This window comes from Sceloporus occidentalis, unplaced genomic scaffold (genome assembly GCF_023333645.1).
Source record: "Sceloporus occidentalis isolate IW3139 unplaced genomic scaffold, rSceOcc1.0.p SCAF_81, whole genome shotgun sequence".
Taxonomy (NCBI): domain Eukaryota; kingdom Metazoa; phylum Chordata; class Lepidosauria; order Squamata; family Phrynosomatidae; genus Sceloporus; species Sceloporus occidentalis.
Genome location: NW_028317061.1, coordinates 1,324,865 through 1,338,545, shown reverse-complemented (window position 1 = coordinate 1,338,545; position 13,681 = coordinate 1,324,865). Strand labels below are relative to the sequence as shown.

General features: G+C 35.4%; 1 protein-coding gene across 1 annotated transcript in view; it reads left to right on the top strand.

Moving 5' to 3' along the window:
- LOC149285305 (ephrin type-A receptor 3-like) overlaps positions 1 to 11,998 on the top strand; it is a 141,751-nt gene extending 129,753 nt beyond the window's left edge. The window contains exons 12-16 of the mRNA XM_089495514.1: positions 206 to 415; positions 3,661 to 3,810; positions 4,999 to 5,192; positions 10,342 to 10,497; positions 11,893 to 11,998. Of these exons, the coding sequence (XP_089351640.1) occupies positions 206 to 415; positions 3,661 to 3,810; positions 4,999 to 5,192; positions 10,342 to 10,497; positions 11,893 to 11,998 (816 nt within the window). The remainder of the gene's footprint in view (positions 1 to 205; positions 416 to 3,660; positions 3,811 to 4,998; positions 5,193 to 10,341; positions 10,498 to 11,892) is intronic.
- The last annotated feature ends 1,683 nt before the right edge of the window (positions 11,999 to 13,681 follow it).

Sequence of the window (13,681 nt, the reverse complement as noted above, 5' to 3'; positions counted from 1 at the left end):
GCAATAAAATAAATAACTGTGGGGTTTCCCTTCTTCAAAGAAAAGTTACTACAATTTTACTTAACAATAAATGCATAAGTATGTGTTAATTAGCCAGGGATGTAACTGATAACTTATACTCTAAGGGCCCTGGTCGTGGTAAAATGAAGTATAGAATCCTTTACTTGCTCAGCAGCAATTTAATGGGCAATTGACATTTTTTCAGAAACACGATGCCCAATTTACCGTTATACAATTGGTGGGTATGCTCCGCGGGATTGCGTCGGGCATGAAGTATCTCTCCGACATGGGTTACGTCCACCGCGATCTGGCTGCACGGAACATCCTCATTAATAGTAACCTGGTCTGCAAAGTTTCTGATTTTGGATTATCTCGTATTCTGGAGGATGACCCCGAGGCAGCTTATACCACCAGGGTAAGAGAAGATAAGACTGCAGTGTCCATTTTTACAAATGTGCATTTTTTAAACATGTGTTGTTTAGATGTTAGTCAGTAAGTGAAATTACGATGCAAGCATAACGTTAATACTTATGTTTGCCTAAATGTATCGGTTAAGGGGACACTCCAGACATCATATGCACTTTAATCATTTACGTGTGGTTCCTGTTGAAAATGCATGGGGGAAAACACCAAAAGTGTGTGTTTTTTTTATTTTTAGTGCTAGTTGTAGGAACAAAACATATGACCTAATCTTTAAAAAAAATGTTACAGTGACTTTATCTTTGGGTACATCCCCAGCTTTATAATGAATGAATCAGTCTGTAATTTTATGATTAATAGCAGGATCATTGTTACAAATAAACAGCGGAGAAGCTAATCCTTAGTCAATGACTAATGTATCTGGATAACTCCCGGATTTAAAGCGAACTATAAAAGTTATCTCCTAGTGGAAGATGTGCTTATATCACACTGGTGTTAGTATCATGAAAAAGAGCCAAACAGTCTTCTTAAATATATTTAACTATTAAATGCCTAAAGTTTATAAATGTGAAACATACACAAAAGGGTATACTTTATAAGAAAGAATATTAAGGCTATCTAGACTACTATGTCCAACACATCGCTCAAGTGGTTCATATGTTTCTTTGAGACTGCCACGTAGCTTTAGGTCTGGCCCATAAAGAGGGAGCCACCCCGACAACAATGGCCAATTTTGGAAGGTATTTAATACAAATAACAAAAAAAACAATGCCAGACAGCAGACACACCATCCCATCGCTCAAGATATATGGTTTACTGTCTACCTCAAGACCCTGCTGGCTAATCAATATGTATCAAGTTAAGTTTAGTTTAGAGGATCACTAGAGAGTCCCAGGGGTGTGAAACCCAAGGCCTTTAGGGTCACAACTCGGCCATCATCTTAGGATATCCGATCTTGGTATCTTGGTTGGTTGTAACTGTTTGTGGCCCTCGACACCTGGAGTATGACTGCATGTAGACTTTAACTAAGGCTTTGAAGCTATGAGTTTGAATTAATGAATACACCGAATACACAGGCTATAATCAGATTTTCTTAAAAATAAGGTCAGACAGTGAAACCGCACTTTATTTAAAGATGCTGTTCCAGTTGAAATACTTGTACTCTCTGGTATGTCCAATTAACCTCAGCAGGTTTGCGATTTTATTCTTTCCTTTTAAGATTTAATCATATAAATTAAACAGAAGCTTTTAAGAAGATTTGTCAGTTTCTGTGGTAACAACCTATCAGTGCCTGCTTTCGTGTCACATGACAATATAGTATCCCGGGCAAAAATTATGAACGAGACACAATTTGACACGATTGTGGACTTATCAGAGTAGATGGAACAGCACCTTTAATAGCGAGCTTTTCCTGCCGGAGCTCATGTGTTATAAACTGTGTGGTCTCTAAGCAACACAATATATTCCTCAGCGTTTTATTTTATTGTGAGCCTCCAAAAAAAGTATTTTCTTTACCGCATTCATAGCTGGAAGACATCCACATCATTCATATAGTTTAGAACATCTTTTAGGAAATGCACAAACAAATTCCAGAGGTCTGATCCAAGCTGAAATCAATAAGTGAAATGCGGCATGAAAATAACACACAGACACAAGGCAACCCCGGTGTTACGTTCCAGAAGAGAAGACCAGGTGTCCTACTGTTGTCCTCACTGTCATTAAACAAAACAACAACAAAAAAACAATAACAAGTAGTATGTTTTCTTAAAGAGAATTAGCACCATGAAAAGGCACAAGACAATAAATGATTTTAGTCAAAAGCATACATAGTTGTGTTCAGGAAAAAAAGAAAATCCAAGACGACATTGAACCTGTCATTCAAAATGTCATAATTATCGTAGCTTTATTGTATTTTCTGTAGCTTAAAATAAAGAAACAAATGAAATATTTAATACTGAAACTTTTGAAAACAGTTTATCTTAAAAAGTCCATGGCAGGTGGAACTAATGAATATATATATACTATTATTACAACAGAAAACACAGCGCTTAATGTGACCTACTAAAAGCAACCAATGGAATGTTCCTACTGATTGGACGATTCCTTTTGTTGCTATGGCGATAAAGCCACTTTTTCAAACTTTGCTCCGGAATCACTTTTTATGCAAAACACCTATAATTTCTTTGAGCAGTGAGGAGAGAAATCATGATCATACCTGGACACTTTGGGAGATGCATCACTTCCCCGGTTCGGCACCCAAATCATTTGGGCAATTCCCCCAGTAATACCCCCGTAGCCACCATACCCACTGTGGAACGCCGTTATATGATGTCACATCCTGGCGCTTTATAATGCATTCCTATAAGAAGTAAATGGGTTGTCCGGTAGATCAGAGATCTCCCTTGTAACCGGCACATTGGGCAGCAGAAAGAGGGCGATTTGCTTTCCGGTTTGGCGGCTGGTGGACTGCTGATTCCCCTGGGCCAGAAAATACCAATTGGGTTAACTTAATGTCAACATAATAAGTCATGTGGTCATTTTTGATGATCGGTTTCAGCAAAAGCCACTAGAAAACTAATCATAACAAAAGTGTAATGAAGCCGAACATCTGATCTGAGTTTTAGTTATGTTTTTGTACAATATGGAAGAGGTTAAAGCTTTTATTCTTTGTGCTCCCTTTTGCAGGCCAATGCATTTGTTGAAATGACGGAAGGAGAAACAAATACAATGTAACCATGCATTTCAAGTGTTAATAATAGCAAACACCTGTTCCCATATTCATTTTGTAGTTAGCAGGATAAACAAGGCTATTGTGAGAGTTTTGTTTCTGCAAATTGGGTTAACACAGAATCTCCTGCTATTTAGGGATGTGCTGACATAGATAAGTAGTCATATTTTATGCAATTAGTGTGTGGAAGGTTAAAAACAGCTGTCATCCACTTTAATCCTTTTAGTGATGGATGAATGGTGCTTTGCATCTTACAGGGTTAACCCTGCGGGGGCCAGACCGATGAAAAATGCACTTTTAGACCTTAACTTTATCTCTGCATGTTTAATAGAGAAATAACGTAAAGTCTTAATCTCATAAACAGTAAAGTGTGCAGTTTCCTAGCGTCCATCTCCTCAAGCCCCTTCTTTCTACCCTGATATTGTGTCCAAGTTCCACATTTGTTGTAAAGATTTATATTTCTAGTGTGAAATGAAAAACAATGATTTATTTTCTATTTTTTTTTCTTTTAGGGTGGAAAGATCCCAATTAGGTGGACATCACCAGAAGCTATTTCCTACCGTAAATTCACATCGGCAAGTGACGCGTGGAGCTACGGCATTGTGCTTTGGGAAGTGTTATCTTATGGAGAGAGACCCTATTGGGAAATGTCTAATCAAGATGTAAGTGCAAATAAACAGAGTATCCATAAGTAACTCCCTAGTCCCTTAAAGTTAGCTTAAATGTAATCACGGATATAAAAAATATTCAATGCTTATTTCTTCATTAAATTCTTTAAATCTGCAATGCTTATTTCATTGTTAAATATTTTAGTTTTCAATTTTTCACCCAAAAAATAATCAGTTATTTAACAGTTGAGTGCTTGTTAATATTGCTTTACTTATCTTAGAGGTCAGAATGTAGCTTTGTCTGCCAAAAAGAACAGTTTTAAGCATTAGAAGAAGTAATTATTTGCATATATATACTTTGATTAGCAGAAAATGTTTAAAAATCATTCTCTGCATGCCTGTACTTTTATTAGTACTTTTAAATTTAGATAAATTACAGGTTGCAGAACAAATCTGCTTTAGCCAAGGTCTTTAAACAAAACCTACAATCCCTACCACTCAACTTGATCTACATCCTTTTAATATTGTGGTTAGCGAGATACCGCTACATTCCTGCTGTATGGTTTCAAATATATAGACTATATATAATATATATATCTATATTTCTCACATTCGAGCAACATTTGTAAAGCTGAAATGAGGCTAAATTCTTCTTTTCATACATCATTACCCGCAATTAGAAAAATGAGGTATTTTTGATTTGCAAAACCATTTTCCCCGTCTTTGATTATTTGTTCTTATAGAAAACGTAGCTCCTCTGTGCGCTGCCAACCTCCTTCTGCAGTATCCTAGACTTAAATAAACATGGCTTGACTAATTAAGTGATCAAATATGACATCAAAGAAGGGGATACGTATACGAAATGCACTTATGTAATACAATAATTACATTTTTTGAAGCAGAGCCTTTATGCTTGAGGGACATCTTAAGTGGTCCATGGATGTGGGGCTGTTGCAGCAGTTTGTTTACCTAATATTTAATTAAATCCATATTTTACTAAATGTATCTTTTAAGTAGAGTGCTTTTTAAGAATAATAAGAGCCTAGGAAATTCCAAAATGGATTCCCAGTCACATCTTTACTCACCACTGGAAGATGATTTACTAACGTTTGCCTGATCAGACTTGTATTGTATAAATGAAACACGTAACAGCTGTAAACAAATCACCTAGCTTTTATGACTTATTCTTTCTATTAAAAATAACATTTTTATGAAATTATAATGTCATTTTTGTATCATAAGGTTATTAAGGCAGTTGAAGAGGGATACAGATTGCCACCTCCGATGGACTGTCCAGCTGCCTTGTATCAGCTCATGTTAGACTGCTGGCAGAAGGATCGGAACAACAGACCCAAGTTCGAGCAGATTGTCAGCCTTTTGGACAAGCTGATTCGTAATCCCAGCAGTCTAAAACTGATCGCCAATACCGCTGCAAGGTGATGCTTCTAAGATTATTGTTATATTTTTGTTTTATGCTCCATTCTTCTGTTTTGAATAAAGTAAGGCATCTCACACATCTGCGGACTTAAAATATTGTAATATAAATGTTAGTTTATTTTAGAATATTTTTCGCCACATGCATCAACTGTTAAAAGTACATGCGATATCTCACACTTTTTATTATATTATAAACACATGTCTGGGTATTTGTTACATACAATATGCTTAACCCACTCAGTACTGGACTATGGTAACAACAAGGCTGCACAACTCGAGGGCGGCAGACTGCCCAAGAATCCTATGTGTCCTTGCCGAAGAAAATAATGTAACAAGTGTGTAATTGAGATGCCTGTGCTTAAGCTAGGATATCCAGAAAATGTGGTCTCTTGGTGGAAAGCATCGAATGGAGTTCTGCAACTCTGTATTAAAACATTCTAGCACTGAGTAGATTATTACATTGATTAAATTCCATAGAACCTGAAAAGTCTGTCTTGCTCTGGTTTTAGAGTTTCAAAAACTCTATTCAGATGTTTAACTCTTTTTCGAACCTTTATACTTCCAGAGTAAGAACTGTACTGTTTATCGTTATAGTTCTCCCTTTTGCCTTCCCAAAAGTAAATCGCCTCTAATGTCTAGGTCTTAGGTTCTCCTAATTCAGATTCCCACTTGCTGGATCCTTTAGTATCAATATGACTAAGATTGGTCTTTAATGACCAATGTTTACTCAACAGATGAATGGGTACGTTTCGGATAGCTACAACCATGAAGAAACAAAATTGTTACTATTGATAAACCAAATTTGAAACCAATTCTGTACAACAAGCTCTAGTGTCTCCTAACATGCTCCTTGTATGTAGCTGTCCAGTTTCCAGTCCATTCAAGCCAAGGCTTGTCTTGAGTCACATTTCTGTAGACATATTCCCTGGGCTTTCATAGATACAATTAATTATGTATGTAGGATAGACACAATATTTACACTGTTAAAGGCTAATTTTGGTCTGTTCTCTGTGGTTGTCGAATGTCTCCTATTGTTAATAAACATTACAGCGTACAGTTTGAAGCCAGCCTCACTCAACACCTTTTAACGTCTTAAACAGAAAGCTTTTCTCAGACTCTGGTTCTTTCACTTTTGATTGCTTCACAGCACACTGACGTTGAGTAAAATAAACAGAAAAATGCAATTAGGAAAAAATTGTTCCTTTTAACAAAATTTTATTTGAGGAATCACGAGGAAGGCACCAAATGGGTTTTAACCCAATTTCCAGTTAAATAGCTCCTATATGTGCCAAATCTATGGTCAGATTTCATCACTGTCTATAACAAAATGTATTTTTCTTGCTGGATATTAAGGATATTAGCTGAAATAAAATAATTTATGGAGACAGCAGAGACCACCAGAATGTAGACTGTGCGGTTAGATTCAGTATGCTTCTCTGTTACTCTGGAGATCTGAGGTCAGGCAGAATGGAGAGCAGCACAAGTGTTCTGCATCCTGGCGTCTATCGGGATAACTGAGTATATATCCTTACCCTCGGAGGTGAAGACTCAATATATAAATCTTTATTTTCAGCCTGGTTGTAAACATTGTGTAGGCAGTCAAAATAAATTGGTAAATAGTCACCTGGCAATTACTATTTAATAAATAGACACTTATTGTTATGACATTCATAGAAACATTGAGTTTTACTCTAAGATAAGAACCATTTGGCCCATCCAGTCTGCCCATTTTCCCTGAAGTAAGGAATTCAAATCCTTTTCAGTCTTGGTCTGGCCCCATAGAGAGGATAGCTTTATGTATATCACATGCCTGTTTACATTCTCTCACTGTATTAGCCTCTACTACTTCTGCTAGGAGACTGTTCCATTTATCTACTACTCTTTCAGTAAAGTAGAACTTCCTTATGTTACCTTAAAGCCTCTTACCCTCTAGTTTTACCATGACCTCTTGTTCTAACATTGGTCCTCCTTTCAAATAACCTTGCCTCCTCTTCTTCTGTTTAATCCCTTTAAGTTTTTATTCCATCTCCCCTGAGGTCTCTAGAACTGTACCCAATACTCTAGGTGAGGTTTACAGAGAGATTTGTAAAGGGGCAGAATCACCTCCCTCTTCCTGCTACTAATGCCTCTCCCTATGCAACCCAGAGCCCTGCTTGATTTTTGAGATGCTTCATTGCTTACCTTTAAGTCCTCAGAAATAATTAGTCCTTTGTCCCTCTCTTCAGTTGTCACTGACATAACAGGGAAGATTACAATATGTTGCATAGTTTGCCTAATACTAGGTATAATTGAATAACTTGCCCAAGTAATATGTAAGCTGTTGATAAGCTTATCACCTAAACATCACGAAAGCAACACTATTAAAGTTATCGAGGCCTCATTTTCCTGTTCCTCATATCAGCAAAGACCACAGAGTCTTCCCTCTGTTTGGCTCTTGTTAGGTTGTCAGGAATCTGCGAACAATCGATTCCTTTTTTTGCAACCTCAAAAATGGATTGACAGGCTAGCGACCATGACAGCTGGACTTCCATAAGTCCATGAGCGAGTTAAGCTGAATGTTTGACAGATAGACCCTTTGCTACAGTTGTGTGGAGCACTATCTATAACAATTATAAGTGTATCATTTTATGGTACAAGGAGTTTGTTTAGAGATGTTTTTTCCATTCCTTTCCTCTGTGTAGATATGCAATTTCCATGATTTCTTTTTAATGACTGCAGTCTGTGGCCTGGTGGGTACTGATTTATGAAAAGCTGTAAAAGATCAGGTGGAACTCGGCAGGACTTCTTTACAGCTGCCTGGATGGAAACCTATCTAATTTGTTTAGTTAACTGTGAGCTCATGGTGAACATCACCCGGCCCATAAATTTTAGGTTCAGACCTCTGACTGGGAGCTTGGTCCAAAAAAAAATCCTGTTGCCTGCTGACGATCTTAAAGACCAACATTCCCTTGATGCACACGTGGAGACATCACAGACCCTTCACAGCTAGAGACACATTCCTCTTCCTTGATAAACTGTCCAGATGTCCTCTCCGAGGAGAGAAGTAACCAATTTGTTCTCTAAAATCTTGAAGGAACACTGCAACATCTAAATTAGTACTTTATGAAAATGGTATAGGGTTATATATATGTAAATTAGTCTTCTTTTACTGCAATGTTATTTTAATACAAGATCCAAGATATAAAAAGTTACAATGACCATTTAATCCCCAAACTGGATATTCTGTTCTTTTTCAGCTTTTCAACACAATTTGATTATTTAATGTGGACGTGTGCCTCTGATAAAGCTAACCAAACACTATTTATAGTGAAAAACAAAATAAAAAAAAATATGGAGAGGAAAAAAACCCCTCACATTCTTTACTGAAGCAACACTTCATAAATAGCTCAAAATGTCTTGGGAATCACAGACATATTGCCAGCAAAATATATGAGTCCAAAGGTGATACACTTATTATACTGTAGCTAACAGCAGTAGCTGTTCCGCCTTATATTACCAGCACATAAAATGAGTTTCAGGTTTGCCTGAAAAAACCTTGCGGTATAACATCTACTGCTAACGAGGATGGGGTAAATTACCTTAACCCTTTGAGGAACACTGAAGCACGTAAGGACATTTCCACATATCGCACACACATCTAATGACTGATTTTAAGCTACGTACTGGATGTCTACGGAGCCCAGTCCATTTGCACTGCATTTATGTATATTCTCATATATTACCTTGTTGAAGGGAGAATCTCATATTTCTTCTAAATTATTGTGTAGTTTTTCTCTTTTTCTTAAAACAGTTCTAGTTTTTGCATAATATTTTTTTTTAAGGCAGCTGCGTATTAGCCATTTTTTTTTATTAGCTCTAGTTGTGTTATCTTAGCCCAATATTTTTGAGAAGATCATCCTGCCTGTGGGTGAGTTTTAATTATCTTGCCGGACACTCTGACTAATGAAGGTCTTTGAAAGTCTATGAAGGAAAGGACTTAATTAGCATTGCCATAAAGAATTGGCTCAGTGTAGTGTAGTGTCTGAGCAGGGAACCACAACCAAAATATCACATGACTGACAACAATGGCAGCCTCCACTCTGCAGATAAAGGATGTTTTGGGAACAAAATTAGATAAAACCAGACTTTTATGCTAGTTTTATGCTATAGTATTTAATGTTCAAAAATATTTTTTTATTTTATTTTTCTTGGGCCTTTCTCTTTAGGTTTCAATGTAGGTTCAATAATGAAGCACTATTGCAGTTAGGTTCAAGTAAATCATGTTCATATATTGTCACGCATTGAATCATATATTATAATGTTTCAAACATTTGACAGCTAGCATCTGCTTTTTCCTTAGAATTCATCTTTTTACATATTGTTGCCCTTGGACAGACTTACTTATTTCAACTTTGCACGATCATAAAAGTTACTTATTCTTGATAATTTTTTTCCTAAAGGTAAATCCCTAAGCACTGTTTTTATTTCTTCCCCTAGTACACCATTATAAAAATACTTATTTTGATGGTTGCAAAGACTTTTCCCTAAATATCTTTAATACTCAAAAAAAAAAGTTGACTTGTTGATGTTATTGCTTTCCGGAGAAACACCCAGTGGTGGCACCTACTGGTGGAGGAATATCGGTATTCTCAGAAACAAAAAGAGAAATGTTCTTTAATGTTAAATTATTATGAAAATGCTTTAAAATGTGCCTACACTTGGGGAAATAATCATATGCATACATTCAAAGATGAACACAACAAATTGCCCAAAGCAAAGTCATACAGGGGCATAATATAAATCAAAGTTATGTTTAATTTTCAATGGATGTCGATCCTTTTGTGTAGTTCTAGTAAAATGAATGCTACAGAAAGGTAATCTCATGGTATTATAAAACAATAGTTGTATAATTCTTAGTTATTACCGAGGTTAGTTGTTATTCTTTTGGGTTAGCTTAATTGTTGCCCACCAATATCTGTATTTTTTTATAACATCATAGTGTTTCATTACAGCACACTTAGCCACTTTTCAAAAGATAGGAGCTCTGTCCCAAAGTGAAAAATTATGTACGAATACAAACCCATTTTTTTTGTTTTCATATCACCTTGAGGTCTGGTTTAAATTGTAGTAAATCAAACTAATCTTCATTTTTCTTTCTTGCTCCTGCAGGCCATCAAATTTATTGCTGGATCAAAACAGTGCTGACTTCCCTACATTCCGGCCTATGGGAGACTGGCTCGATAGCATCCAAACGGGGCAATGCAAGGACATTCTATCTGGAGTTAGCTATAGCTCGTGTGAGACGATTGCGAAAATTTCTTTAGAGTAAGGACATATTTTTTTTCAGATTATTTTTCTTATTTTTATACTCTTATTATAGTAAAAAATGATTACCGATATGGTATTGGCAGCAATTTCTAACTTATCAGGACTATAAAAATGAAAAGGTCACTTTTTGTAAAGCGAAGAATCTATTAACCCAAAAAATTATATAGATTTCCTTAGCCATTTTGAGGAGATTGTTTTCTTAAACCACTAATGAGTATAACCGCCTGATTTTTTTATGTTAATTACAGAATAAATTAGTTTAAAGCCTCCTGTCTAACATATTGAACATTACTCTTCAATTATATGTGGTATATAATTACCTCATGCTACTAATAAATCCAGGGATGGATTTAAGACTTATCCCTCATGAGTCATTTTATTATCATCATTTTACAAACCTTTTCAAATCTAATGTCTATTAAGCAATTTATATTTTTGTGAAAATAAGTGGCTTTTGTTAAGCTTTATTTTTTTATTCTTTTTTTAAACAGACAAAATGTATTTTTCTATATTAAAAATATAGTTACACAGTATATATATATATATATATATATATTATAATTATTATCAACCATTTCTTTTTTGGAAACAGTTTAAGATAATAGTAGTTTTGTTATATCTGATGTAAATATATGTCAATTTTTTAAACTATGTGGGCATTTTAGATCGTCTTAGATTTATGATAACTTTATGCTTATCCTATGCAAGTTTAAATTCCATCTCTGTATTACCCTCTACCACTTCTGCTGGGAGACTGCTCCACTTACTCCTTACATTACATCTACTATACGTCTTAATTTTACTTTTTCTTAAATAATTCACACATCTTTCAAGTCGTCTGATTATCAACATTAAAATGCACACATTACTTTAGGAAGTTTTATAATTCAAACAGAATTTTTATTCGTCTTCACCAAGTGGTGTCTCCATCAATCATATTTAGGGGACACCTGGTGGGACAGAGTCAAAAGTAGGGAGGCAATTATAAAACGCTGTATATATATATATATATATATATATATATATATATATATTAAAGTTGAAAAGGGAGCACTCTCCATACCTGGGCTCTGGCTCAACGAGACAAACAAGATCTCTGATCTCCCCATCTGGCCAATTTACTCAATGAAGGATGTGCTGAGCCAGGCATGAAAGGCAGCCATTGGGTGGGAGGCTGGGGGTGCTGACCTCTGATAGGTACAATAATTTAACAAATCATAGATCCTTTTAAACACAATAGTTTCCTTATTGTCTAACAGAGCGTGTCCTTCCCATTGTGTCAGACGGTTCATATTATACCTGGATTCTCTTATCAAATTGATTGACGTTCTGTTTGCGTGTCTGTTTGAGTACATGAGATCTTCTAATTATTCTTATGATTTTTTAATGCAGCGACATGAAGACAGTTGGTGTCACCATCCTTGGCCCACGGAACAAAATCACGAATGCTCTAAGACCTCAAGAAACCCCTTCAAAGAACGGACCTGTAAATGTGTAAATAAAAGAAATACAGGAAAATATATCTCACATGGAAGGTGCAATTGAAGCTGACAAACTTCTCACACAATGGTGGGGCGCTTGGACTATAAAGTGAATCCCTACCCAACTCGTGCATATGAGTAACTATGCCTTAAATACAAGTGGAAAGTCTTCTATTTCTTAGTCAAAAAAGGATGCATTTTATAACAAAGACTTATAAAAAAAAAAGACTGGAGAAGGAAAAACATCATGGATAAAGAGACACCTGCTTCAGGAACTACCATCAAACAGAACCATCTAATTCAAACGTGCAAACAGGGTTATTAATGAGCAGAACTTCCAAATAATTGTAACGTAATTCTGTGTTTCAAAAATATCAGGATAATCACTTTATTATTTACAAAGTAATACAGGTAATGTAAAGGACCTTAACCCACTAAGTGCCAGGGGTGGTATAAAAGCCAAGGTTAATAATGTTTGAAAAAACAATTATGATACAAAGTCTTGACTATTACGAAAGACAACTGCACACGTATTGTGCGACTATTAAAATATTTAATAGTTATTTGTTTGACTTTATTTCCCGTTCTTGCAATTGACAATGCCATGAGAGAAAGGGCGTAAATGTTTTTTGAATAATTGTATCTTTAAGTGGTTTTATACTAAATTGAAATGAATTACCTTAATACAGAATTTTCTTTCCCTTTGCGCAGCTGTCTACTTATAATAATAATATGATTTAATGCATAACATGTGCACCAATTTCATTTTAATAAGGAAATTAAACCGAAATGTAACATAGCCTTGCAATTTCACATCTTGAATACTGAAACGCAATAAATATGAAAATATCAAGAACATTTGCTCTTGACGTAATACATTTTGAAGTTTATAATATAGTCTTTATAATTCTAGTCACTAAAGCAGTACACATGCTTGTTTGGTTATTCTGAGCTGATTTCATATAATCTTATCCAGTATTTAGTATCATGGTCCAGTCAATAGGTTTACATATATGTATTAAGCAATACCTGTGACATGTCAAAGATTTCTTCATTATTTATTCCTGAGAATCTAGCTGGAGTCCATTTTATATCCGGTACTAATTTGTGAATCCAACAACTGACACACTATAATCCAAATATATTATTTAAAGGAAAACTAAACCTGGCTCCTCCTATGGGACATATAGCTTTTCTCTACATGAATAAAATCGAGCACCAGTTCCATCTATTTTTTAATTAAATATTTAAATAATAAATAGGAAGTTGTCCTACGTTCTTCACGTGATTTTGCTATAATATTCATATTCTCACGGGCCTGTTATCATAAGGGAATGTAGAGAGGGTTTAAAGTGGGTTGATGACATTGTGTTATAATAGCTGATATGAGTTAAGATGATACAATATTTCTTCCGTACACATCTTTTGAGCCTTAATGATTCTGCAGAATGGTTTTCAGATGTATGTTAATAAACTGAATTGTCCAGTATTTTGTCCCAGAATGCCATATACATCGCGTTCTCTAACATTTGGTTTGGTGAACATTTGTTATTGGTGTCCAGTGCATGAATTATAAACTATCTGGCCATTCGGTTCTGCAGTATGAGTGAAAGTTACCCATCCCAAAACTGTTTATAGAGAAGAAATAATGCCTACTTGATAGAAAGCCTTATTTTTCAATTCTCTTCCTGAAGAAGAGA